The following is a 27,251-nucleotide window of genomic DNA, read 5'->3' on the forward strand; positions in this document are numbered from 1 at the left end:
GAATTCTGACTACAGTCTGTGCATCTTCTTTATTAGTGACAAATGCTTCCACCCATCTGCTAAACATATCCACCATTATCAACAAAAACTCTTGCCTCTGTCCTGTTTTTGGCATGTGGGTAAAATCTATTTGTAAATGGGTGAAAGGTGTAGTTGGGTACACTAGATGCTGGTGTTGTGATTTCTTTGGGTTCTGTGGATTGTTCCTTATACATGTAATGCACCTGGAAACATATTCTTTCACCAACCTAGATAAACCTGTAATGTAAAAATCCTGCAATAATGTTTCACATGTCGTTTTCCATCCTCTATGTCCTAGACCGTGGTACTGTGCAATGAACAGTGGGGCACTTGACATGGGAATGCATGGTTTCCCCTCTAAGCACACTAGACCAGAAGCTGGATCTAGTTGTGCTCCAGAACCATTCCAGTCTTCTAGATCGACTTCTGTAGCAAATGTTTGTAAATCTGCATACATCTGGTCATGTGGGGTGGTTGTGACGCCTGAAGTGGGCATAGGCATCTGTTCACTGGCCACCTTTTGTAATGCAGCTTCCTTTGCTACCTTATCTGCTAATGCATTTCCTTTGGCAATATGATCTCTGCGATTTGTATGTGTCCTGCAATGGAGAATGGCTAATGTTTTTGGTAACTGTATGGCTTTGAGTAGATCAGATATCAAGGAAGAGTGAGATATGGTTTTGCCATCAGCAGCAATGAATCCTCTCCCAAATGACCCCAAAATCATGTACAGCACCATGGGCGTACTTGGAGTCTGTGTAAATGTTGACATCCTGTCCTGCGAATAATTGACATGCTCTTGTAAGGGCAATCAGTTGGGCTGCTTGGGCTGACTGATATGGGATTGGCTTTGCCTCGAGTATTTTGTCAGGAAGTTGCACAATGGCATCTCCTGCATGGTAAGTACTATCATTTGGCCTAGAACATGAGCCATCTACAAACACATCTGGGGCCCCATCAAGAGCCACAGCTGACATGTCGGACCTAGGGGAAGTGTCTTGCTGTATGTGGGTTATACAATTGTGTTCTGGTGCCACTTCATCCTGTTCCCCCTTTAGCCCCAATAGGGCATTCAAAATTGGAACAGGACCTGAATTTGCTGAAGAATATTTAATAATCAAGTTGGGATCAGATAGAAGAATCACTTCATATCCGCTCAACCTTTGTGCTGACATGTGTTGAGTGTGTATGTTTTTCAGTAGTAAGGACACTTGATGTGTGGTGTGTAGGGTAGTTTCATGTCCCAATGTGAAAGAAATAACCATTTCTACCACCATTACGCAGAATGCAAAAACTCTCAGACAAGCAGGCATGCCCTGAACCTGAGTTGGCACTACTTTGGAAAAAAAAAGCTGCAGGGCGGAGCTTGCCTCCATGTTCCTGAGCCAGGACCCCCGCCATGGTTGTACAATTTTCCCCCGCATACAGATGAAACATCTTCTTATAGTCAGGTAGTCCAAGACCAGGGGCCGTTACCATAGCATTCTTCAGGTACACAAAGGCATCAACCATTTCATTTGACCATGTGAGAATGTCAGGTGATTCTGAAAGTGTGGCAGACCTCAGAGTGTGATCATAGAATGAACAATCAGGTATCCATTGGCGGCAGTAACCAATCATACCAAGAAAAGTTAGCATGTCCTTTTTTGTTTGTGGGCGGGGCAGACCCACGAGAGCCGCAGCTCTTTTGTGACTGACATTCCTCTCACCATGACTTAGAATAAAACCAAGGTATTCAACCTGTTTTTGGCACCATTGCAATTTCTTTTTAGATGCTTTGTGACCATTCCCTGACAACCATTCCAACAGAGACCAACTATCCTCCTGACTGGCCTCCTGACTTGAACTACAAATCAATAGGTCCCACATATTGTAGGAGGACCGAACCATTGGGAGGGGTCCAGGACCTCAGTGTGGTCTGGAGGGCAAGTGAGTAGACTGCAAACAAATCTACATAGCCCTGGGGCAATCTACACCAGGTCAACTGGCGGTTACGGAACGTAAATGCAAATAGCGCCCTCGTCTGGTGGTCCACAGGAACCGAAAAAAATGCATTTGTTAAATCAATCACTGTAAAGTATTCTGCATCGGACGGAATGGAGGTGAGGAGTGATGGCACATCAGGCACTATTGGGGCTAATGGAACTACCAAATTATTTATGGCCCTCAAATCTTGTACAAACCTGTAAGAGCCATCCGGCTTCTTAACAGGATTGATAGGTGTGTTGTAAGGAGAAACCGTTTCTTCTGCCTTCTGTTTACATGCTGTAGCAATAGGGAGGGAAGCCTTATTCTTGAAAACCCTTTTTAATTCTGTGTCAAGCTCCTCCCACATAGTTTCTCTCCCTTCTGTGGTGTTCAGTTTATAGGCAGTAGCCTGTGTATTACTTGGTTCTATGTGACTAATGCTTTTTACATTTATCCAATCCCAAGCTGGATTATTTCCCAGAATACCATCAATGATCAATCTCATATCTTCCTGTGTGTAATTTCTTCCTAAACATGCCTTTTTTAAATAAGCAAGTGTACCTCCAGGAGATACTGTAGGCTTGGGACAATGTTTAACAATCTTATTAATATCTTCTAATTCTATGGGGTTTTTTAGAATTAGTTCTCCTGCTGTGAGAAAAGGTAGTGTCAATATAGCCAACTCCTTTCCTCCTACGGCCCCCTCATCTTCTCTTTTTCCCTCTAGTTTCTTCTCCATGGATCTAAGCTGCATTCTAAATTCCTCCACCTCTCTGCCCTTTCTATGACTGGTGTCACTTCTTCTCCATTGACCATCCTTTTTCTGTAATTTTATTATATTTACCTGTCCCTGTTCTTCGTATTCCAACTCTCCTTCGTTGTCATTATTCTCCGTAAGGATGCCTTGAACTTGGCTACCCTCTTCTTGTGATTTTATACTAATAATCTGTTTGGGTCTAGTGGAGGGGCCTGGCTGTATTGGTTGTAGATCCGGGACGGGAAGTGGCGCAGGGACAGGGGCAGGGGCAGGAGCTGCAGAGACAGGAGCAGGGGCTGGAGGGGCATTAGGCTGGGGTGTAATCATCCCCAAACTAATCAAAAAATCATCATCAGCAGCATTTTTAAAACCACTTAATGAAGGATATATATTATACGGAGGGGGTGGGATTGGTGTCTGAACTGTTTTCAGTCCAATCTTGGGTCTGCATGTCTTTTCAGATTGATGCTTTTCCTGGCATATTTTTAATGTATCCAATTTCAACTTCCTCTTTTGTTTTAAAGAGAAAATCAAATTGAACTTTCCCTTGCTATTATCAACCCAATACGGTGACCATTTTAACCAGTTTTCTCCCCCTTTCTTGGGAATGGGTCTGTACTTCCCATAGCTTCTGTCCAGCCTGCCATACAATCCACCCAGGGATTTATTAAATAGTAGTCTGTTCCATAAACTCTAGCAACATAATCCTTACAATTCTCTCCCTTTTCTGGGGGACCTGGTGGGTAACTACCTCCTTGACCCATATTTAGACAGTGGATAAAACAATTTTAGCTTAAAATCTTATTTTGTTCTACACAACAAATTATCTTATACTTCTACGCAACAGAAAGAAAAAGCAAAAGACAGATAAACCAGAATCTGCTCCACAGACTTATTAACCTCTTGATAACTTCCCAAAAGTTATCTCTTCACTGTTTTACCAAAAACAGTGTGTTCTACCAGAGAACTGTGTTTACCAAAACACCTTTTTTTTATATTATAGTGCACTATTTTGTAACTCTTACCAAAGAGTTAAGTCTGCTTTACCAAAAGCAGCTACAGGTTATCACGGGTCTATATAGACAATACAGAATGATTCAAGACCTTCCCTCAACACAGGGCAAGAAAGAGCTTTTAGTCATAAAAAGACAAAAGGTTTACTTACCAAGTGAGGTGGGTGGTCATCCCGGGCCGAGCCCCCAGCTGAAAGGAATGATTTTCTTTTCCCCTCAGAGACCCCCGGTCTGTGGAGAGATTCCTGGTTTATCGGCAGAATTCTGGGAACACCCCTTGAACACGGAAATCACGACAGCTTATGTTCAGAGATGTTCAAAGTTTATTAGACATTAATAAGATTATATAGACTACAGATAATCATAAGGGAGGGGGGGAGCGAGTTTCAAAACTGTAACTTGTAACTTTCCATCATGAGCTGACTACATGAAACATGACATATACATTTCTTGGTACAAATTATTTTGGCTAACTTTCTGGGAAAACAGCCAGACAAAGACATTGTCAGGGTCGTGTTAGCTTCTGTTTATACATCCTTGAACAACCAAAACCAGTTTCATTAAACTTTTAATATTTCTGCAAAAAGCTAACTTAATACTTAACACTTAAAATGGCGTACATAATACAAAATGGAAGTTATCTAGATCCTTTCAATGTCAGGTACAGACGGGAAGTGATGTCAGGTACAGATGGGAAGTGATGGCAGGTACAGATGGGAAGTGGTGTCAGGTACAGACGGGAAGTGATGTCAGGTACAGACGGGAAGTGATGTCAGGTACAGACGGGAAATGATGTCAGGTATAGACGGGAAGTGATGTCAGGTATAGACGGGAAGTGATGTCAGGTATAGACGGGAAGTGATGTCAGGTATAGACAGGAAATGATGTCAGGTATAGACGGGAAGTGATGTCAGGTACAGACAGGATGCTCTGGGTGAGAGGTGAGTTGGAAGGAAGTGGAGAGGAGACATTGCTGTGTCTCCCAGTAGACAGAAGATGTCAGTAATGAGGCTCCACCTGATGCTGGCTGCTGGGAAGGTATATAATCCCCCCGTAGTTTTCATCAGTACCTCAGTGTTCTGCCTGTGAGCCGCTTCCCTGCTGGATCCTGCGTCCTGTATCTTGTATACTTTTCCCTGATTCTGGTTTCCTGCATCCTGTTCCCCCATCTCTGCTCCCCTGATTCCCAGTCCTGCCCGGTGTATGTCAGCTTCCCTCCATTGTACACAGTGTATTATAGTCAGGTTGTTGGGTTGGTTATTTGCTGTCACATTTATTTGTCACTTTTGCTTTGTTTATGGTCTGTGGGTGTCGGAGGGTGTCGTGTCCATTAGTAAATGAGACTTAAAGTGATTGTAAAGGCAACATTTTTTTTCTTTTAAAACAAACATGTCATACTTACTGCTGTGTGTGATGGGTTTGCACAGAGCAGCCTGGATCCTCCTCTTCTCGGGTCCCCCACAGGGGCTCCCGGCCCCTCCCTCCTGTTGAGTGCCCCCACATCAAACAGCTTGTTATGGGAGTGATTTAGTCCGGACTAAGTGTCCGATGATTATCTGTTCCTGTCCTAATTAATCATGCTAGCTCTTTAGTGCACGCATGAAGAAAGCCACACTGACACACGTTTAGTCTGTGAAAACTTCTAGTTTATTGGAATGAAAAAGTGAGTTTATATATGCAAGATAATGCAAGGGTGGTGAGCAGTGTTACTGGGCTACGTATACGCTTCTGATTGGTCATGTCCATACAGGGCAAACTTCCTTCAGGGCTCGTGGTGATCTCCTCTTAGGTGTTATCTTGGAAAGGAAATATTTTTGTTCTTCCACAAAATCCTGACCATTGTACTATGCATGCTGGGCAGTATATGACATACTCCTGACCACTGCACACAATATATAGGGCAGTATATGACATGTTCCTGACCACTGCGCTCTGTACACAGGGCTGTATATGATATACTCCTGACCACTGCACTCTATACACAGGGCAGTTTATGACATACTCCTGACCACTGCACTCTATACACAGGCCTAAGATATAATCCTGACCACTGCACACTGTACACAGAGCTGTATATGATATACTCCTGACCACTGCACTCTGTACACAGGGCTGTATATGATATACTCCTGACCACTGCACTCTATACACAGGGCAGTTTATGACATACTCCTGACCTCTGCACTCTATACACAGGCCTAAGATATAATCCTGACCACTGCGCTCTGTACACAGGGCTGTATATGATATACTCCTGACCACTGCACTCTATACACAGGGCAGTTTATGACATGTTCCTGACCACTGCGCTCTGTACACAGGCCTAAGATATAATCCTGACCACTGCACACTGTACACAAGGCTGTATATGATATATTCATGGCCACTGTGCTCTGTACACAGGGCTGTATATGATATACTCCTGAACATTGCACTCTGTACACAGGGCTGTATATGATATACTCCTGACCACTGCACTCTATACACAGGGCTGTATATGATATAGTCCTGACCACTGCACTCTGTACACAGGGCTGTATATTATATACTCCTGAACATTGCACTCTGTACACAGAACTAAGATATAAACCTGACCATTGCACTCTGTACAAAGGGCTGTACATGACAGGTTCCTGGCCTCTACACTCTGTACACGGGCCTAAGATGTACTCCTGACCACTGCACTCTGTACACAGAGCTGTATATTATGTGCTCCTGACCACTGAACTCTGTATGATGGGCTGTACATGACATGTTCCTAACCACTGCACTTTTTTTTCTGAGCCGTGTATGACATGTTCCTGACCGATGACTACTTCTAAATGCTGGGCTGTATAAGACATGATCTTACCCACTGTGCCCTGTACATGACATACTACTTCTGACTACTTCACTCTGTATAGGGACTGTATATCATATACTCCTGACCACTACACTCCTCGATGTAAATCACATACTCCTGACCACTACACTCTGTACTCTGGGATGGAAATCACATACTCCTGACCACTACATTCTGTACTCTGGGATGTAAATCACATAATCCTGACCACTACACTCTGTACTCTGGGATGTATATCACATACTCCTGACCACTACACTCTGTACTCTGGGATGGAAATCACATACTCCTGACCACTACACTCTGTACTCTGGGATGTAAATCACATACTCCTGACCACTACACTCTGTACTCTGGGATGTAAATCACATACTCCTGACCACTGCACTCTGTACTCTGGGATGGAAATCACATACTCCTGACCACTGCACTCTGTACTCTGGGATGGAAATCACATACTCCTGACCACTGCACTCTGTACTCTGGGATGTAAATCACATACTCCTGACCACTGCACTCTGTACTCTGGGATGGAAATCACATACTCCTGACCACTGCACTCTGTACTCTGGGATGGAAATCACATACTCCTGACCACTACACTCTGTACTCTGGGATGGAAATCACATACTCCTGACCACTGCACTCTGGGATGGAAATCACATACTCCTGACCACTGCACTCTGTACTCTGGGATGTATATCACATACTCCTGACCACTACACTCTGTACTCTGGGATGGAAATCACATACTCCTGACCACTACACTCTGTACTCTGGGATGTAACTCCTGACCACTGCACGTTGTTTGCAGGGCTGTATGAAGTAGTCTCCTGACCCCTGCACTCTGGGCCATTATTCATGGTGAACCAGAAACTGGATGACCTGTAAAGGCTTGTAAAGTGTCTCCTGTGAGAAATGTTTGGGCCCCAAAGATCCCCATCGTGGCCCCGACACACACAATTCTTTTCACTCAATAAATTCTTTATTATAGTTTTACTTCTAACAAGATTGTAATCATAGAATCAGGAAATAACAAGGGAAGGAATCTGATTGGTCAGGAAGATTCCTTGTCTGGAATGTGGGGGCGGAGTCATTATTATTGGTGTACAATACAATACACAACGTGTTCCATTATTATAACAAGGTATTGTAGAAAAGATCCCAACATGTGACTTGGCTGAATGAATGCTGGTCATATTAGCTCATCTATTCTCTAAGTGGGGCGGTATCTATTGGGCCAATCCCTTTTACAAACCACACATAATATCGCCCTTCAAAGTGAAAACAGAAACGATTTGCACAAAATCAAAGAGTAGAAATATTTTCCGGTGGATCCCCTCTACCCAGACCCCATATGTAGACATAGAACAACAAGCTGTGTTCCCTCTCGTGCCGCACTCCTCCAACCACCCAAACCCACACAGAAGCCAAGGGAAATAATGAGAGGAAAGTTCCCCCCTAGTTTGGGGCGGAGTTCTCCTTCCCTCCTGTTGGGGGATGGGAGAAGGATGGACTGAAGACAGAGAGACGCTTCGGGGTCACCACTGTTCTGTAGAGCCTTGAAATGAAGGACATCAACTTCAGAAGTTCTTGTTGTCTGTGTAAAGTTCCCCGATAACCAGATCTGGGCTCTCCCGGCTTCTAGCTCTGTAACCCGCTATATCATTATCAGGAAACGCAACTCCGACACCCAAGAAGGGCTGAAGTTGTGTCCTTCATTTCCAGGATCTACTGACCACTCTGCACCCCGACATTTACTGCACTTCATCCATGTCTTTGGGGGCCTCTCATCTCCTTATCAACTGTTCCTTCCATGATGAAGATCAGCCATGGAGTATATCTGAGGTGTATATCAGGGTGTGCTTCTTCCCCACACGAGAGCTGAGATGTCCAGCAACATTCATCTAGAAGACATTTCCCACACTCAAGGCACTAATACACCTCCAGGGTTGTGTGGGACCCCTGATGTACAGGAAGACAGGACTTCAGTGAGGAACATTTCCCTCACTCAGGACAGGAAAGTGGATTCTTCCCCATATGAGATCTCTGATGTGTGGAAAGACTGGACTTCTGTGAAAAACATTTTCCGCACACAGGACAGGAATATGGCTTCTCCCCTGTGTGAGATCTCTGATGTCTGTAAAGATGGGACTTCTGTGAAAAACATTTCCCGCACACAGGACAGGAATACGGCTTCTCCCCCCTGTGAGACCTCTGATGTCTGACAAGTTTTGATTTTTCTACAAAACATTTCCCACACTCAAGACAGGAATACGGCTTCTCCCCTCTGTGAGATCTCTGATGTATGGAAAGACTGAACTTGCGTGAAAAACTTTTCCCGCACTCAGGACAGGAATACAGCTTCTCCCCTGTGTGAGACCTCTGATGTATGATAAGTCTTGATTTTTCTACAAAACATTTCCCGCACTCAGGACAGGAATGCGGCATTTCTCCTGCATGAGATCTCTGATGTATGATAAGTTTTGATTTTTCCACAAAACATTTCCCGCATTCAGTACAAGAATACGGCTTCTCCCCCGTGTGAGATATTTTATGCTGATTAAGATGGGATTTATAACAGAAACCCTTCCCGCACTCAGTACAGGAGAAGCTCTTCCCTGTTGGAAGGCCGGCCCGGTCCCGCACAGTCTGAGGTTCCTCAGGATACGAGGAATCCGATGGTCCATCTACACTGGGTGGTGCCGGATGGACATTGGAGGGAGCCGGGTTTTCTTCTGGACTAGACTGTGTGATGTCCTCATCTTCTACTTTCCAGTCTGGAGACAAAGTGAGACAATCCTCGGAGGTTTTCCTCATCTCCCGGCCATGGACTAAAATACAAAGACAAAGAGGATTACTAGACAGGAGCTGATTGGTTCCCCCAAACCAGGACTGGCTGAGCTCCACCAGAGGTCAGAGAGTGAGGATGGGGGGAGAACAACCAAGATGAAGACTGGACTGATCCTGAAGACCACCATCATTGGGGTATTGACTCCTCCCTCATTATCACTTTCTGTTTAAGGGTCCAAAGTTGGAGGATGTGATCACATTATTATCACCATGTAAAAGTCTGTGCTCCAATCACATCATCCGATATAAAATGTCCAGCTGGGAGGAAATGGGTGCAACAAAAGAGAATCCATATTATGTGTATATATAGCAGTGGGGGGAGGGGGAGAGAAGAAGCCAGGGCTATGGAATGTACAACACAGAGTATATAGTGCAGGGGTCAGGAGTATGTAATGTACAACACAGAGTATATAGTGCAGGGGTCAGGAGGATGTAATGTACAACACAGAGTATATAGTGCAGGGGTCAGGAGTATGTAATGTACAACATAGAGTATATAGTGCAGGGGTCAGGAGTATGTAACGTACAACATAGAGTATATAGTGCAGGGGTCAGGAGTATGTAATGTACAACATGGAGTATATAGTGCAGGGGTCAGGAGTATGTAATGTACAACATAGAGTATATAGTGCAGGGGTCAGGAGTATGGAATGTACAACATAGAGTATATAGTGCAGGGGTCAGGAGTATGTAATGTACAACATAGAGTATATAGTGCAGGGGTCAGGAGAATGTAACGTACAACATAGAGTATATAGTGCAGGGGTCAGGAGTATGTAATGTACAACAGAGTATATAGTGCAGGGGTCAGGAGTATGTAAAGTACAACATAGAGTATATAGTGCAGGGGTCAGGAGGATGTAATGTACAACATAGAGTATATAGTGCAGGGGTCAGGAGTATGTAATGTACAACATAGAGTATATAGTGCAGGGGTCAGGAGGATGTAATGTACAACATAGAGTATATAGTGCAGGGGTCAGGAGTATGTAATGTACAACATAGAGTATATAGTGCAGGGGTCAGGAGTATGTAATGTACAACATAGAGTATACAGTGCAGGGGTCAGGAATATGTAACGTACAACATAGAGTGGATATAAAAGGTCTGCACACCCCTGTTAAAATGTCAGGTTTTTTTGATGTAAAAAATGAGACAAAGATAAATAATTTCAGAACTTTTTCCACCTTTAATGTGACCTATAAACTGTACAACTCAGTTGAACAACAAACTGAAATCGTTTAGGCGGGGGGAAGTAAAAATAAAAAAAAAATAATCTGGTTGCATAAGTGTACACACCCTTACACTAATCCTTTGTTGAAGCCCCTTTTGATGTGATTCCAGCACTCAGTCTTTTTGGGGAGGAGTCTATCAGCACGGCACATCCTGACTTGGCAATATTTGCCCGCTCTTCCTTGCAGAAACACTCCAAATCTGTCAGATTGCGTGTCATCTCCTGCGCACAGCCCTCTTCAGATCACCCCACAGATTGTCCATCAGATTCAGGTCTGGGCTCTGGCTGGGCCATTCCAAATCTTCCATCTTCTTCTGGTGAAGCCATTCCTTTGTGGATTTGGATGGATGCTTTGGGTGGTCGCAATGCTGAAAGGTGAAGCTCCTCTTTGTTCAGCTTTCTAGCAGAAGCCGGAAGGTTCGGTGCTGATATTGACTGGTATTTGGAACTGTTCATAATTCCCTCTACCTTGACTAAGGCCCCATTTCCAGCTGAAGAAAAACAGCCCCAAAGCATGATGCTGCCACCACCATGCTTCACAGTGGGTATGGTGTTCTTCTGGTGGTGTGCAGTGTTATTTTTGTGCCAAACATATCTTTTTGAAATATGTCCAGAAAGTTCATCCTTGGTTTCATCAGACCAGAACACATCTCCCCACATGCTTCTGGGAGACTTCAGATGTGTTTTTGCAGAATGTAGCCGGGCTTGGATGGTTTTCTTCCTAAGAAAAGGCTTCCATCTTCCACTCTACCCCATAGACCAGACATATGAAGAACACGGAGATTGTTGTCACATGGACCACACAGCCAGGACTTGCCACATATTCCTGCAGCTCCTTTCATGTTGCTGTAGGCCTCTTGGCCGCCTCCCAGACCAGTTTTCTTCTCGTCTTTTCATCCATTTTGGAGGGACGTCCAGTTCTTGGTGATGTCACTGTTGGTGATGTCACTGTTGGCGATGTCATTGTTGGCGATGACACTGTTGGCGATGTCACTGTTGGCGATGTCACTGTTGGCGATGTCACTGTTGGCGATGTCACTGTTGGCGATGTCACTGTTGGCGATGTCACTGTTGGCGATGTCACTGTTGGCGAGGTCATTGTTGGCGATGTCACTGTTGGCGATGTCACTGTTGGCGATGTCACTGTTGGTGATGTCACTGTTGGTGAGGTCATTGTTGGCGATGTCACTGTTGGCGATGTCACTGTTGGTGATGTCACTGTTGGTGATGTCACTGTTGGTGAGGTCATTGTTGGCGATGTCACTGTTGGCGATGTCACTGTTGGCGATGTCACTGTTGGCGATGTCACTGTTGGTGATGTCACTGTTGCACCATATTATCTCCACTTGATGATGACTGTCTTCACTGTGATCCATGGTATATCTAATACATCTAATGCCTTGGGAATTCTTTTGTACCCTTCTCCTGACTGATACCTTTAACAATGAGATCCCTCTGATGCTTTGGAAGCTCTCTGCGGACCATGGCTTTTGGTGTAGGATGCGACTAAGAAAATGTCAGTAAAGACAGACTAGAACAGCTGATCTTTATTTGGGGTTGATCAGAGGCATCATTCTGAACACAGCTACATCCCCAGTTATAAGAGGGTGTGCACACTTATGCAACCACATTATTTTAGTATTTTTTGTTTATTTCCCCCCTAAAAGATATCAGATTGTTTGTTTTTCAATTGAGTTGTACAGTTTATAGGTCACATTAACCACTTGCCATCCAGAGGATTTACCCATCTTAATGACCACGCCTCTTTTTGCTACTTGGCGCTGCATTAATTCAACTGATAATTGCGCGGTCATGCAATGCTGCACCCAAACAAAATTTACGTCCTTTTTTCACACAAATAGAGCTGTCTTTTGGTGGTATTTGATCACCTGTGCGCTTTTTATTTTTCATGCTATAAAAAAAAAAAAGACCAAACATTTTGAAGAAAAACAATATATTTTTTTCAGCTATAAAAAATATATAGTAAACTCCAAGTTGGTTATAAATTTAGAGCAAAATGTATTCTGCTCCATGTTTTTGGTGAAAAAAAATCCCAATAAGTGTATATAGATTGCTTTGTGTGAAGTTATAGCGTCTACAAACTATGGGAGAGATAATGGAATTTACGACATTTCTTTGCTATACAGCGCTGCGCTAGTTTAACTGACAATTGCGCGGTCATGCAATATGGTACATAAATGAAATTTATGTCCTTTTTTACACACAAATAGAGCTTTCTTTTGGTGGTATTTGATCAACTTTGCACTTTTTATTTTTGGCGCTATAAATAAAAACATTTTTGAAGAAAAAATTTTTTTTTGAAAAAAACTATATTTTCTCATTTTGGTCATAAAAAATATCCAAAAAACCTCCCAAATTTTGTCACAAATTTAGGCCAAAATGTATTCTGCTCCATGTTTTTGGTGGAAAATCCCAATAATTGTATATTGATTGCTTTGTGTGAAAGTTATAGCGTCTACAAACTATGGGATAGATAATGGAATTTACAGCTTTTACTCTCTGACCACCCATCACATTTCTTGAGGTGCTAAAATACCAGGACAGTACAAACACCCCCAAATTACCCCTTTACAGAAAGAAGACACCCTAAGCTATCTGCTGAAAGGCATATTGAGTCCATGGAAGATTTATTTTTTTTCTACAAATTTCTGGAAAATGACGAAAACATTTTTTTTTACACAAAGTTGTCATTTAAATGATTTATTTCTCACACAAGCCATGGGTATATGTGGAATTACACCCCAAAATACATTCTGCTACTTCTACAGAGTATGAGGATACCACATGTGTGAGACTTTTTGGGAGCCTAGCCACATACAGGAGCCTGAAATCCAATGACCACTTTGAAAGCCTGAAGGTGCGTAACTTCCTCATTTCTCTTCCTCACTACCTATCAGTTTCAAAGGCCCTGAAATGCCAGAATAGCACCAACCCCCCCCCCCCCCCCAAATGACCCCTTTCTGGAAAGTAGACACCCCAAGGAATTTAAAAAGAGGCATGGTGAATATTTTACAAATCTCACTTTTTCACAAGACCAAGCCTTTTCTGACACTTTTTGTTCACAAGAAAAAAATCAGTATTTTTTGCTGGGAAATTAATTGAAACTCCCAAACATTATATATTTTTTTAAAGCAAACACCCTGGTGAATAAAATGATAAAATGGTGGGTACTACAATTTTTGATGGCACATAGTACTCGCGCAGCGATTTATCAAACGCACTTTTTTAAAAAAAAATACACTGTTTTAATGCACAAAAACACAATATATTGGCCAATTATTTTGTAAAATATAAAAGATGATGGTATGCCAAGTAAATAGATACCAAACATGACATGATTTAAAACTGTGCATGCCCCGTGCAATGGTGACAAACTGCATACATTTTTAATATCCATAGGCAATGTTTTAAAGCCTTTACAAGCTACCATTATAGATTTACAGAGGAGGTCTAGTGTTAGAATTACTGCCCTTCATCTGACGTTCGTGGCAATACCTCACATGCATGGTGCAACCGCTGTTTACATACTGGCACAGGATCAACGCTCTTGAACGCAGGTGCGCACGTGTGCGAGAATCGAGGGTCCTTTTTTTTGTTTTAAGTTATTTTGATTTTTTTAACTATTTTTACACTGTCCATTTTTTTTTTATCACTTTTAATGCTATCACAGGGAATGCAAATATCCCCTATAACTTCAATGGGCATTGTCATATATTCTTTTTTGAGAAATCTGGGGTCTATCAGACTCTAGATATCTCCTCTGCCCTTACATTATCTAATCAAACCAAGATCGGTGTGATCAGATGCTTTCCCAATTTACAAATGGCGCTGTTTATATCCTGCAAAACTGAAGTGATGAAATGCTCGTAGCTTCCGAATTCTTAGACTATAGAGATTATTGGCACCATTCTGGTCTCCAATCAGCTCTATGGTCAGCTGGCAGAAACACCGGCTGCATTCTCAGGTTCCCCTGATGGCTCGGGACTGGCCGAAAAGGCCATGGAAGGAAGCGGGGGGGGGAATTGTCTCCCGCTGCTTGTAAAAGCAATCCTGCAGCTAATTAGCCACTGCGATTGCTTTTACATGAAAGCTGATCGTCAGCTGAAAAAAACGATACAAGGATGATGCCTGCAGCTGTAGCCATCATCCTGGTATAACCATTCAAAGTCCAGTAATGTACCAGTACGTCGCTGGTCCTTGTTGGGTATATATGATATGTTCTTTTTTTTTGTATGCCACAAGTGCAAGTTCCAAGATTGTACAAATGTCTAAATAGTGGAACGATTGAATAAAAATTGTCCACGTATAAGTGGTACCCCATATGGAGAAATGATGACACCAAGTCCCAAACTATCTTGTCAATGCTCCCCATGTAGTCTGGGCATCCGGGGGGCTCCACATGACTATCTTTTCCCTCGTAAATCTGAAACTTATAAGTAGAGATGAGCGAAGTATTCAAAAATTCGATTCGACTGATACGGCGAATTCGTGGACAATATTCGATTCGAGTCGAATATATTCGCTGTGAATTTAACTTAAAAAAGGGTGTTTCTAGGCTTCAGAGAGACTTAATATTAGTGCAGAACACTGTACCTTTAATTTAAATGCCCTTGGAGTCTGCTGGGGAAGAGAAATAATACTGTCAGTCAGTATGACATGCAGATGAGTGCCGTCGATCTTAGAATCACCGCACACTTCACTCATTTGGCCAGTCACGGGGCCAAAACCAGTGTTTGGAGCCACAGTGTGGCGGTGGAGGCAGCAGCAATGGGAGGCCAAACAGCAACCTATGACAAAATGGAAACCAGCAGGAGTGTGAGGAGACCTGAAAGTGGCACATGGCAGAGTGGGAGCAATGGGAGGCGGTACAGGGACCCAGGTCACACTGTGGACCCAGCAGCAACGTGACCAGGCGGTACGGGGGCCCATGGCAGATTTGACCTCGTTCATCCCATAGTCCTGCCGACTCACGAATAGCGTGGCCTCCTCAAAGGGCCTGAGCAAGCGCAGGTGTCACGCATGAGCTGCCAATGGCTGACATCTAAGTTACACAGGGAGTACCTTTATCCGCTTTTAACATCAGGAAATCTGTGATGGCCTTTCGCTGTTCGTAAAGGCGGTCTAACATATGTAGGGTTGAATTCCACCTTGTTGCAACGTCACAGCATGAGGAGTCGGTACGGGGGTCCATGGCAGATTACGTGCCTGGCAGCAGCAATGGGAGGCCCGTAATCTGCCAGCACCCTATGTCAAAAAATTGAACACACCAGCAGTGTGAGGAGACCTCAAAGTGGCACATGGCAGAGTGGGAGCAATGGGAGGCGGTACAGGGACCCAGGTCACACTGTGGGCTCAGCAGCAGCGTGACCAGGCGGTACGGGGGCCCATGGCCGATTTGGGGCCTGGCGGCACCTATGGGAGGCCTGTAATCTGCCAGCAACCTATGACAAAATGGAAAACCGCAGGAGTGTGAGGAGACCTCAAAGTGGCACATGGCAGAGTGGGAGCAATGGGAGGCCATACAGGGACCCAGGTCACACTGTGGGCTCAGCAGCAGCGTAACCAGGCGGTACGGGGGCCCATGGCCGATTTGGGGCCTGGCGGCACCTATGGGAGGCCTGTAATCTGCCAGCAACCTATGACAAAATGGAAAACCGCAGGAGTGTGAGGAGACCTCAAAGTGGCACATGGCAGAGTGGGAGCAATGGGAGGCGGTACAGGGACCCAGGTCACACTGTGGGCTCAGCAGCAGCGTGACCAGGCGGTACGGGGGCCCATGGCCGATTTGGGGCCTGGCGGCACCTATGGAAGGCCTGTAATCTGCCAGCAACCTATGACAAAATGGAAAACCGCAGGAGTGTGAGGAGACCTCAAAGTGGCACATGGCAGAGTGGGAGCAATGGGAGGCGGTACAGGGACCCAGGTCACACTGTGGGCTCAGCAGCAGCGTGACCAGGCGGTACGGGGGCCCATGGCCGATTTGGGGCCTGGCGGCACCTATGGGAGGCCTGTAACCTGCCAGCAACCTATGACAAAATGGAAAACCGCAGGAGTGTGAGGAGACCTCAAAGTGGCACATGGTAGAGTGGGAGCAATGGGAGGCCGTACAGGGACCCAGGTCACACTGTGGGCCCAGCAGCAGCGTGACCAGGCGGTACGGGGGCCCATGGCCGATTTGGGGCCTGGCAGCACCTATGGGAGGCCTGTAATCTGCCAGCAACCTATGACAAAATGGAAAACCGCAGGAGTGTGAGGAGACCTCAAAGTGGCACATGGCAGAGTGGAAGCAATGGGAGGCCGTACAGGGACCCAGGTCACACTGTGGGCTCAGCAGCAGCGTGACCAGGCGGTACGGGGGCCCATGGCCGATTTGGGGCCTGGCGGCACCTATGGGAGGCCTGTAACCTGCCAGCAACCTATGACAAAATGGAAAACCGCAGGAGTGTGAGGAGACCTCAAAGTGGCACATGGCAGAGTGGAAGCAATGGGAGGCCGTACAGGGACCCAGGTCACACTGTGGGCTCAGCAGCAGCGTGACCAGGCGGTACGGGGGCCCATGGCCGATTTGTGGCCTGGCGGCACCTATGGGAGGCCTTTAATCTGCCAGCAACCTATGACAAAATGGAAAACCGCAGGAGTGTGAGGAGACCTCAAAGTGGCACATGGTACAGTAGGAGCAATGGGAGGCGGTACAGGGACCCAGGTCACACTGTGGGCCTAGCAGCAGCGTGACCAGGCGGTACGGGGGCCCATTGGCGATTTGGGGCCTGGCGGCACCTATGGGAGGCCTTTAATCTGCCAGCAACCTATGACAAAATGGAAAACCGCAGGAGTGTGAGGAGACCTCAAAGTGGCACATGGTAGAGTGGGAGCAATGGGAGGCGGTACAGGGACCCAGGTCACACTGTGGGCTCAGCAGCAGCGTGACCAGGTGGTCCGGGGGCCCATGGCCGATTTGGGGCCTGGCAGCACCTATGGGAGGCCTGTAATCTGCCAGCAACCTATGACAAAATGGAAAACCGCAGGAGTGTGAGGAGACCTCAAAGTGGCACATGGTAGAGTGGGAGCAATGGGAGGCCGTACAGGGACCCAGGTCACACTGTGGGCTCAGCAGCAGCGTGACCAGGCGGTACGGGGGCCCATTGGCGATTTGGGGCCTGGTGGCACCTATGGGAGGCCTTTAATCTGCCAGCAACCTATGACAAAATGGAAAACCGCAGGAGTGTGAGGAGACCTCAAAGTGGCACATGGTAGAGTGTGAGCAATGGGAGGCCGTACAGGGACCCAGGTCACACTGTGGGCTCAGCAGCAGCGTGACCAGGCGGTACGGGGGCCCATGGCCGATTTGGGGCCTGGCGGCACCTATGGGAGGCCTTTAATCTGCCAGCAACCTATGACAAAATGGAACCCTGGGCTGGGGCAGGCAGAACCGCCGTATCTTTATCACGGTTTTCCCAGGCCACCGAATGGCGACGCTGCATATGCTGATGCAACGCTGTAGTCCCAACATGGGCCCCCTGGCCACGCTTGACTTTCTGGCCACATAGTCGACATACGGCTACGTTTACTTCCTCGGGCGGCTTGACAAAAAATTGCCACACCGCCGAGTAGGAAACTTTGCCCCCGCTACTCCTCACTGGCTGACTGCTACTTCCTCCGTGCACACCGGCACCACTACTGGCCGTGGTGGTAGGCTGCAGTGGAGCTGGTGCTCTACTCCGTGGCCGTTTGCCTCCACTGACACTGCTGCGACCCTGCTGCCTCCTGGCAGCAGCAATGGGAGGCCGTACAGGGACCCATGACACACTCTGGACCTGGCAGCAGCATGAAGAGGCGGTACAGGGGCCCATGGCAGATTACGGGCCTGGCAGCAGCAATGGGAGGCCCGTAATCTGCCAGCACCCTATGACAAAAAATGGAACACACCAGCAGTGTGAGGAGACCTGAAAGTGGCACATGGCATGAGAGACTGTGGACCTGGCAGCAGCATGAGGAGGCGGTACAGGGGCCCATGGCAGATTAGGGGCATGGCAGCAGCTATGGGAGGCCCGTAATCTGCCAGCACCCTATGTCAAAAAATTCAACACACCAGCAGTGTGAGGAGACCTGAAAGTGGCACATGGCAGAGTGTGGCGATGGAGACAGCAGCAATGGGAGGCCGTACAGGGACCCATGAGAGACTCTGGACTTGGCAGCAGCATGAGGAGGCGGTATATAGGGGCCCATGGCAGATTAGGGGCCTGGCAGCAGCTATGGGAGGCCCGTAATCTGCCAGCACCCTATGTCAAAAAATTGAACACACCAGCAGTGTGAGGAGACCTGAAAGTGGCACATGGCAGAGTGTGGCGATGGAGACAGCAGCAATGGGAGGCCGTACAGGGACCCATGAGAGACTCTGGACTTGGCAGCAGCATGAGGAGGCGGTATATAGGGGCCCATGGCAGATTAGGGGCCTGGCAGCAGCTATGGGAGGCCCATAATCTGCCAGCACCCTATGACAAAAAATGGAACACACCAGCAGTGTGAGGAGACCTGAAAATGGCACATGTTTGTGGCATGATTCATGGCAGATTTAGTCAGTTGTGTCAGGAACTGGTGGTTTGAAATCCAGACTAATCCACGCCTGATTCATTTTCACAAACGTGAGTCTCTCCACACTTTGGGTGGACAGTCGTGTCCTCCGCGGAGTTACAATACCTCCTGCCGCACTAAACACGCGCTCCGATGCCACGCTACTGGCCGGGCATGACAGCCTTTCAAGGGCAAATTCAGCTAGTTGGGGCCAAAGGTCAAGTTTCGTTGCCCAGTAGTCAAGGGGATTGTCTACCTCGGTTGGCAGGGTGCTGTCCAAGTAGGCCCAAGCCTGTTGTTTGAGCTCCTGCTCCAGGTCCACCTGATGCTGCTGCTGCTGCTGCGGCTGGTTAGTAGTTTCCTCACTGCGCTGGTGAAGAAAGCTACTCATCATCGACTGCAGACTGAGGCAGCCGCTGCTGGTGGAGCTGCCACTGCTCCTACCACCCCACCCCTCCCCTGCTGCCATGGCAGCAAAACGCGAGCGCACAGGGCCCACAGTGTCTGAGGATGGACGTTGGCGCACAAAGGCAGAGACCAACTGACTACATAGGTGGTTTTTATAGTACGTTATTTTGGCCTCCCTCTCAGCAGGTGTGAAAAAGGCCACCATTTTGGAACGATAGCGAGGGTCCAACAAGGTGGACAGCCAAAAGTCATCCCTCTGTCTGATGGTTATTATTCGGCTGTCGCTACGCAAGCAACCGAGCATGCTATGGGCCATTTGCGCCAAGGAATGCGAGGGACTCCCTGCCTCCATCTCCACAGCATACTGCCACGGTGCGTCTGGGTCCTCTGTCTCCTCCTCCTCTCCCAGATGCTCCTGCTCCTCCACTCCTGTCCGCTGAGTGGAAAAACCACCCATTTCACTGAATAATTCCTGAGCACAAATGTCCTCCTCTACCTCCTCCTCTTCTTCCTGTCCTGGCCCCACTAGGGTCATGTGGCGTTGAGATCTGTGCGCCACGTCTACCGCACCCTGACCAGCCATTGTTAACAGCATTTGTTCCAGGACGTGCAACAGAGGAATGACGTCGTTCATCCCATAGTCCTGCCGACTCACGAATAGCGTGGCCTCCTCAAAGGGCCTGAGCAAGCGGCAGGTGTCACGCATGAGCTGCCAATGGCTGACATCGAAGTTACACAGGGGAGTACCTTTATCCGCTTGTAACATCAGGAAATCGGTGATGGCCTTTCGCTGTTCGTAAAGGCGGTCTAACATGTGTAGGGTTGAATTCCACCTTGTTGCAACGTCGCAGATCAGGCGATGATGTGGAATTCCGTTCTGCCGCTGCAGCTCAATGAGGGTGTTCTTTGCGGTGTAGGAATGGCTGAAATGCATGCAAGGTTTACGCGACATTTTAAGGATGTCTTGCAGTGGGATGGTGGATTTTAGGAACCGCTTGACAACCAGATTGAACACGTGAGCCATGCATGGCGCATGGCACAACCTTCCTTGACGCAGAGCAGACACCATGTTCTTTCCGTTGTCGGTCAACATGGTTCCGATTTTCAGTTTGCGCGGAGACAGCCATCTGTCGATTTCTCTGTTCATTACACTCAGAAGTTCCTCCCCTGTGTGACTACGTTCGCCAAGGCATACCAGGTGCAGCACAGCGTGACACCGTTGCGCCCTGCACATGTGATATGCCGGTCGGGTAATGGGACTTGGCACGGGGGTGGCGGCTGAGGACACGGCGGAAGAAGAGGTGGTAGAGGCGGACATGTTTGCTGGACCAAGGACGTGCAAACGTGGAGGCAAAAGCGTCGTGACCTGTCCAAGTTGCTGGTGCGGCTGTGCCGGCACCACGTTCACCCAGTGGGCCGTAAATGACATGTACTGTCCCTGACCGTAGTTACAGCTCCACACGTCGGCGCTGCCGTGCACTTTGGCAGAGACCGACATGCTCAAAGACTGGCCCACCATGTCTTCTACATGTGAATGCAGGGCTGGCACTGCCTTTATGGCGAAGAAATGCCGGCTTGGCACTCTCCACCGCGGCGCGGCACAAGCCATCATTTCTCGGAAAGGTGCTGAGTCCACCACTTGGAAAGGGAGGGACTGCAGCACCAGCAACTTGGACAGGAGGACGTTCAGCTTTTGCACCGTCGGGTGCGTGCTCGCAAACTGTTGTCTCTTGGAAACGGATTCCAAGAAAGACTGCTGACGGAATCCGAGAAGAGGAGTAGCAGGAGAAGGAGCATCTGAATGAGCGGAAGATGCCAAAGAGCGACAACTCCCCTCAGCAGAGGTGTTGGAGCCTTGACTGGCTGATGGAGGGCGATTGACGTCGGGTGACGGAGCAAGTAACGGAGCGGGTGATGAGCGGGGGCTGGGGCAGGCAGAACCGCCGTATCTTTATCACGGTTTTCCCAGGCCACCAAATGGCGATGCTGCATATGCTGACGCAACGCTGTAGTCCCAACATGGGCCCCCTGGCCACGCTTGACTTTCTGGCCACATAGTCGACATACGGCTACGTTTACTTCCTCGGGCGGCTTGACGAAAAATTGCCACACATCCGAGTAGGAAACTTTTCCCCCGCTACTCCTCACTGGCTGACTGCTACTTCCTCCGTGCACACCGGCACCACTACTGGCCGTGGTGGTAGGCTGCAGTGGAGCTGGTGCTCTACTCCGTGGACGTTTGCCTCCACTGACACTGCTGCGACCCTGCTGCCTCCTGGGCAACCCACCGACTGTTTCGCTCGCTGCCAAGCTGGCACCCTCTTCTCCTGATGATGCGGAAGAAATTACCTGATGACGACGAGGCAGCCAAGTGCGATCAACCTCCTCATCATCAAGTAGGGTCTCCGCCTCACTACTAGCCCCCTCGGCTGCGTGTGGGTCAGGAGACAGACCTGTCTCTAGACCGGCTACCGAGCCACTCTCCTCGCCAGTACTTCTTCGCCTGGCTGCTGAAGAGGCGGATGTCTCCCCCCGTTCCTGACCGCCCTCTGTTAGCTCTTCCTCACTGTACAGTGGGGCTGAGCCCACAGCATGCGATACTTCGCTTGGTGAGGGAACACCAAAGGACAGGGGCAGGTAGAGGACACGTGATTTCAGTGGGCTTGCTCCCGGGCCATGCCAACTAACGGTTGTGTCTGACGTACCCACCGACCGTTGGCTGTAGGTGTCAGAGGTGACCTGGGAAGAGGAAGACGACCGAGCCAACCAATCGATGACGGCAGGGTTGTCGGTGGAGACACGACCGCTGGATGACACCGGGAGCACTGGCCTCTGGCTGCGACTAGTGCTGCCTCGACCCCTTCCTCTGCTGCCACGTCTGCTCGCTCCTGAAACATTGCCTCCTCTGCCACTCCTCTGCATGTTGTCTGACATACTCTTTAATTCAACGATTCTGTGTCCCTGAGTAACAATTCTGTGTCTGTCCCTGAGTAACAATTATGTGGCCCTAAGTAACGGTTCTGTGGCCCTCAGTAACAATTCTGTGTCCCTCAGTAACAATTCTGTGTCTGTCCCTAAGTAACAATTCTGTGGCCCTAAGTAACGGTTCTGTGGCCCTCAGTAACAATTCTGTGTCCCTGATTAACGTTTATGTGGCCCTAAGTAACGGTTCTGTGGCCCTCAGTAACAATTCTGTGTCCCTGATTAACGTTTCTGTGGCCCTAAGTAACGGTTCTGTGGCCCTCAGTAACAATTCTGTGTCCCTCAGTAACAATTCTGTGTCTGTCCCTGAGTAACAATTCTGTGGCCCTAAGTAACGGTTCTGTGGCCCTCAGTAACAATTCTGTGTCCCTGATTAACGTTTATGTGGCCCTAAGTAACGGTTCTGTGGCCCTCAGTAACAATTCTGTGTCCCTGAGTAACAATTCTGTGTCTGTCCGAGTAACAATTCTGTGGCCCTAAGTAACAGTTCTGTGGCCCTCAGTAACAATTCTGTGTCCCTGAGTAACAATTCTGTGTCTGTCCGAGTAACAATTCTGTGGCCCTAAGTAACAGTTCTGTGGCCCTCAGTAACAATTCTGTGTCCCTCAGTAACAATTCTGTGTCTGTCCCGAGTAACAATTCTGTGGCCCTAAGTAACGGTTCTGTTGCCCTCAGTAACAATTCTGTGTCCCTGAGTAACAATTCTGTGGCCCTAAGTAACGGTTCTGTGGCCCTCAGTAACAATTCTGTGTCCCTCAGTAACAATTCTGTGTCTGTCCCTGATTAACGTTTACGTGGCCCTAAGTAACGGTTCTGTGGCCCTCAGTAACAATTCTGTGTCCCTCAAGAAACAATTCTGTGTCTGTCCCTGAGTAACAATTCTGTGGCCCTAAGTAACGGTTCTGTGGCCCTCAGTAACAATTCTGTGTCCCTGATTAACGTTTATGTGGCCCTAAGTAACGGTTCTGTGGCCCTCAGTAACAATTCTGTGTCCCTGATTAACGTTTCTGTGGCCCTAAGTAACGGTTCTGTGGCCCTCAGTAACAATTCTGTGTCCCTCAGTAACAATTCTGTGTCTGTCCCTGAGTAACAATTCTGTGGCCCTAAGTAACGGTTCTGTGGCCCTCAGTAACAATTCTGTGTCCCTGATTAACGTTTATGTGGCCCTAAGTAACGGTTCTGTGGCCCTCAGTAACAATTCTGTGTCCCTGAGTAACAATTCTGTGTCTGTCCCTGAGTAACAACTCTGTGGCCCTAAGTAACGGTTCTGTGGCCCTCAGTAACAATTCTGTGTCCCTGAGTAACGTTTCTGTGGCCCTAAGTAACAATTCTGTGGCCCTCAGTAACAATTCTGTGTCTGTCCCTGAGTAACAATTCTGTGCCCCTAACTAACGTTTCTGTGGCCCTAAGTAACAATTCTGTGTCCCTGAGTAACGTTTCTGTGGCCCTAAGTAACAATTCTGTGTCCCTGAGTAACAATTCTGTGGTCCTAAGTAACGGTTCTGTGGCCCTAAGTAACAGTTCTGTGGCCCTCAGTAACAATTCTGTGTCTGTCCCTGAGTAACAATTCTGTGGCCCTACTAACGTTTCTGTGGCCCTAAGTAACAATTCTCTGGCACTCAGTAACAATTCTGTCTGTCCCTGAGTAACAATTCTGTGGCCCTAATAACGTTTCTGTGGCCCTAAGTAACAGTTCTGTGGCCCTCAGTAACAATTCTGTGTCTGTCCCTGAGTAACAATTCTGTGGCCCTAACTAACGTTTCTGTGGCCCTAAGTAACAATTCTCTGGCACTCAGTAACAATTCTGTCTGTCCCTGAGTAACAATTCTGTGGCCCTACTAATGTTTCTGTGGCCCTAAGTAACAGTTCTGTGGCCCTCAGTAACAATTCTGTGTCTGTCCCTGAGTAACAATTCTGTGGCACTCAGTAACAATTCTGTCTGTCCCTGAGTAACAATTCTGTGGCCCTCAGTAACAATTCTGTGTTTGTCCCTGAGTAACAATTCTGTGGCCCTAACTAACGTTTCTGTGGCCCTAAGTAACAATTCTCTGGCACTCAGTAACAATTCTGTCTGTCCCTGAGTAACAATTCTGTGGCCCTAACTAGCGTTTCTTTGTCCCTAAGTAACGATTCTGTGGCCCTCATTAACAATTCTGTGTCCCTGAGTAATGCTTCTCTGTCCCCAAGTAACGTTTCTGTGGCCCTAACTCTGTCCCTAATACAGAGCGGTCTGCCTCTCTTGAATGACTGGAGGCAAATGAAGAATTCCAAAATGGCCGCTATTTATAGCTCGACCATTACACAGTGCTGGCTGGCTGGCTGCTGATTGGCTGATGCGATCACATGTCATTAAGGAATGCATTATGGGTCAGCGCGCCTTGTCTGTGCGCCTTCCCAGACATCCCCGCTCCGTCGCCGCACATGTCCGCCGCCATTTTAGGAAAAATTTAGATTCGCGCGTCCGAAGTAGGCTATTTTTCGGATTCGGCGCGAATCGAAAATTTTCCGATATTCGACTCGAATTCCACTTCGCCTACTTCGATTCGCTCATCTCTACTTATAAGTATAGCCTGTTGTCCTCTCACAGGTCTTCTACATCTTGACCCCATATCTGGCACGCTTGCTGGAGAGAATTGTTTGAATGCAAGGCGGCCAGAAAAATTAATGAAGGATTTATCAACGCAGATGTTTTGCTGGGGAGTATAGACATCTGCAAATTTTTGATTAAAGTAATTTGCGAGGGGCTGAATTTTGTGGAGCCGGTCAAATTCAGAGTCACCCCGAGGATGACAGAGTATATTGTCGCTGAAATTCAGGGTCACCCTGAGGATGACAGAGTGTATTGTTGCTGAAATTCAGGGTCCCCCCGAGGATGACAGAGTATATTGTCGCTGAAATTCAGGGTCACCCTGAGGATGACAGAGTGTATTGTCGCTGAAATGCATAAAACACATTATACTCTCATATCTATGCCTGGCCATGGCAGCAGAGAACACGGCATATGATGAATGGGGTCTGCGGACCAATACAACCGCAATTCATTTCTTTTAGTAATGCCCATGTTAGGGGTTAGGCCCAAAAAAAAGTAAATTTGGAAACCGTAATGAGTTTCCATGTGACTGGTCTGGCAAGGTTTGAATTTTGGTTGGCGGCGATAAATTGTTGTGCATAGAAACTGCTTTGATCCACAATCAACGCATACAGATATTCCGTGAAAAACAGCTCCAAAAATCAAGGGAAGGAGTTAAATTTTCTATTTCCACCTGAATTCCAGGTTGGACAGTGTACAGGGGAAGTACGAGGGGCTGCAGAATTTGTGGGCTGCCAATTGGGATTTGCAAGCACATCCGGAAGGATACTAAGGGCTCTATGGGCCTGTGTGTGAATTCTTGGTGGCAGCGGGACAATACTTGTGCTCACCATCGCACCAGCTTGTACTGGACTTATGGGACTCCCCACGTCACCAAGTGATACTGCAGTGCTGGTATTATTATTATTATACAGGATTTATGGCGCCGACAGTTTGCTCAGTGATTTACAATATAAAGGGAGACAATACAGCAACAATACAGTTCAATACAAGAGGGAAAGGAGGGCCTGATCCTGGGAGCTTACAATCTAAGAGGCTGCATATGAAAGTCATCAAAATTTACCGGCAAGTGCTAACAGAGATCAGGTCTGATTCTGCCAACACTGCGGTTTTGTGTACAATGTATCAGTGACAGTGACCTACTGACACTGCACTTGCTGGGGGAGAAGGGGGGGTAAGCGTAGAGGCTAAACGCAGGTGTTGACAGGTGCCGGGGCTGATCCCACTAACGCTGCGTTTTTGGGGACGCTATACTAATGTGAATGCTGGTATAGTGCTGATCTGATCAAAGATATTGACCCGTTCAGACACTATACTAGCAATGGAGGTCTATTGTACATGAGCATGCTCCTGGCAATCAAGGGGTTAAATGTGATGACTGGTGTACTGACTGGCAATCTGATGCCATCTTGGAGGGGCGTGAAAACCACGGGAGCACAAATCATGTATACTTATATATATATATGTGATTTAGCGCACCCATGCCGCCCTGTAGTAGTATTTCTGCTATAGGGCGGTCAGGAAGCCGTTACAGAAGCGGTTTGTGTTACGTCGCTGCGTTACTTTAACTGACAATTGCGCGGTCATGCATCACTGCACCCAAAATAAATTTACATCCTTTTTTTCCCCACAAATTGAGCTTTCTTTTGGTGGTATTTGATCGCCTGTGCGTTTTCTATTTTTTGCGCTATATAAAAAAAAGTCTGATAATTTTGAGAAAAAAAAAACTATATTTTGGACTTTTTGCTCTAAAACATGTGCAGTAAAAAAATTTAAAAATCTAATTTTGTAATAAATTTCGGCCAAAATGTATTCTGCTCCATGTCTTTGCTAACAAAAATCCCAATACGTGTAAATTAATTGGTTTACGTGAAAGTTATAGCGTTTCAAATGGCAGGAAAGATACTGGGAATTTTTTTTTCCATAATAATAATTGCGGCAATCAGCGACTTATGGCAGCAATCAGTGACTTATGGCGGTGAACAGCGATT

General features: G+C 47.1%; 1 protein-coding gene across 1 annotated transcript in view; it reads right to left on the minus strand.

Moving 5' to 3' along the window:
- Positions 1–7,564: 7,564 nt before the first annotated feature.
- LOC149445395 (uncharacterized) overlaps positions 7,565–27,251 on the minus strand; it is a 48,933-nt gene continuing 29,246 nt past the window's right edge. Inside the window, exon 6 of the mRNA XM_089653826.1 lies at positions 7,565–9,472. Coding sequence (XP_089509952.1) covers positions 8,609–9,472 — 864 coding nt within the window. The 3' untranslated portion in view covers positions 7,565–8,608. The remainder of the gene's footprint in view (positions 9,473–27,251) is intronic.

The sequence above is a fragment of the Staurois parvus genome, unplaced genomic scaffold (genome assembly GCF_062004578.1).
Source record: "Staurois parvus isolate SC_StPar_1 unplaced genomic scaffold, SC_StPar_1.0 ptg000721l, whole genome shotgun sequence".
NCBI lineage: Eukaryota > Metazoa > Chordata > Amphibia > Anura > Ranidae > Staurois > Staurois parvus.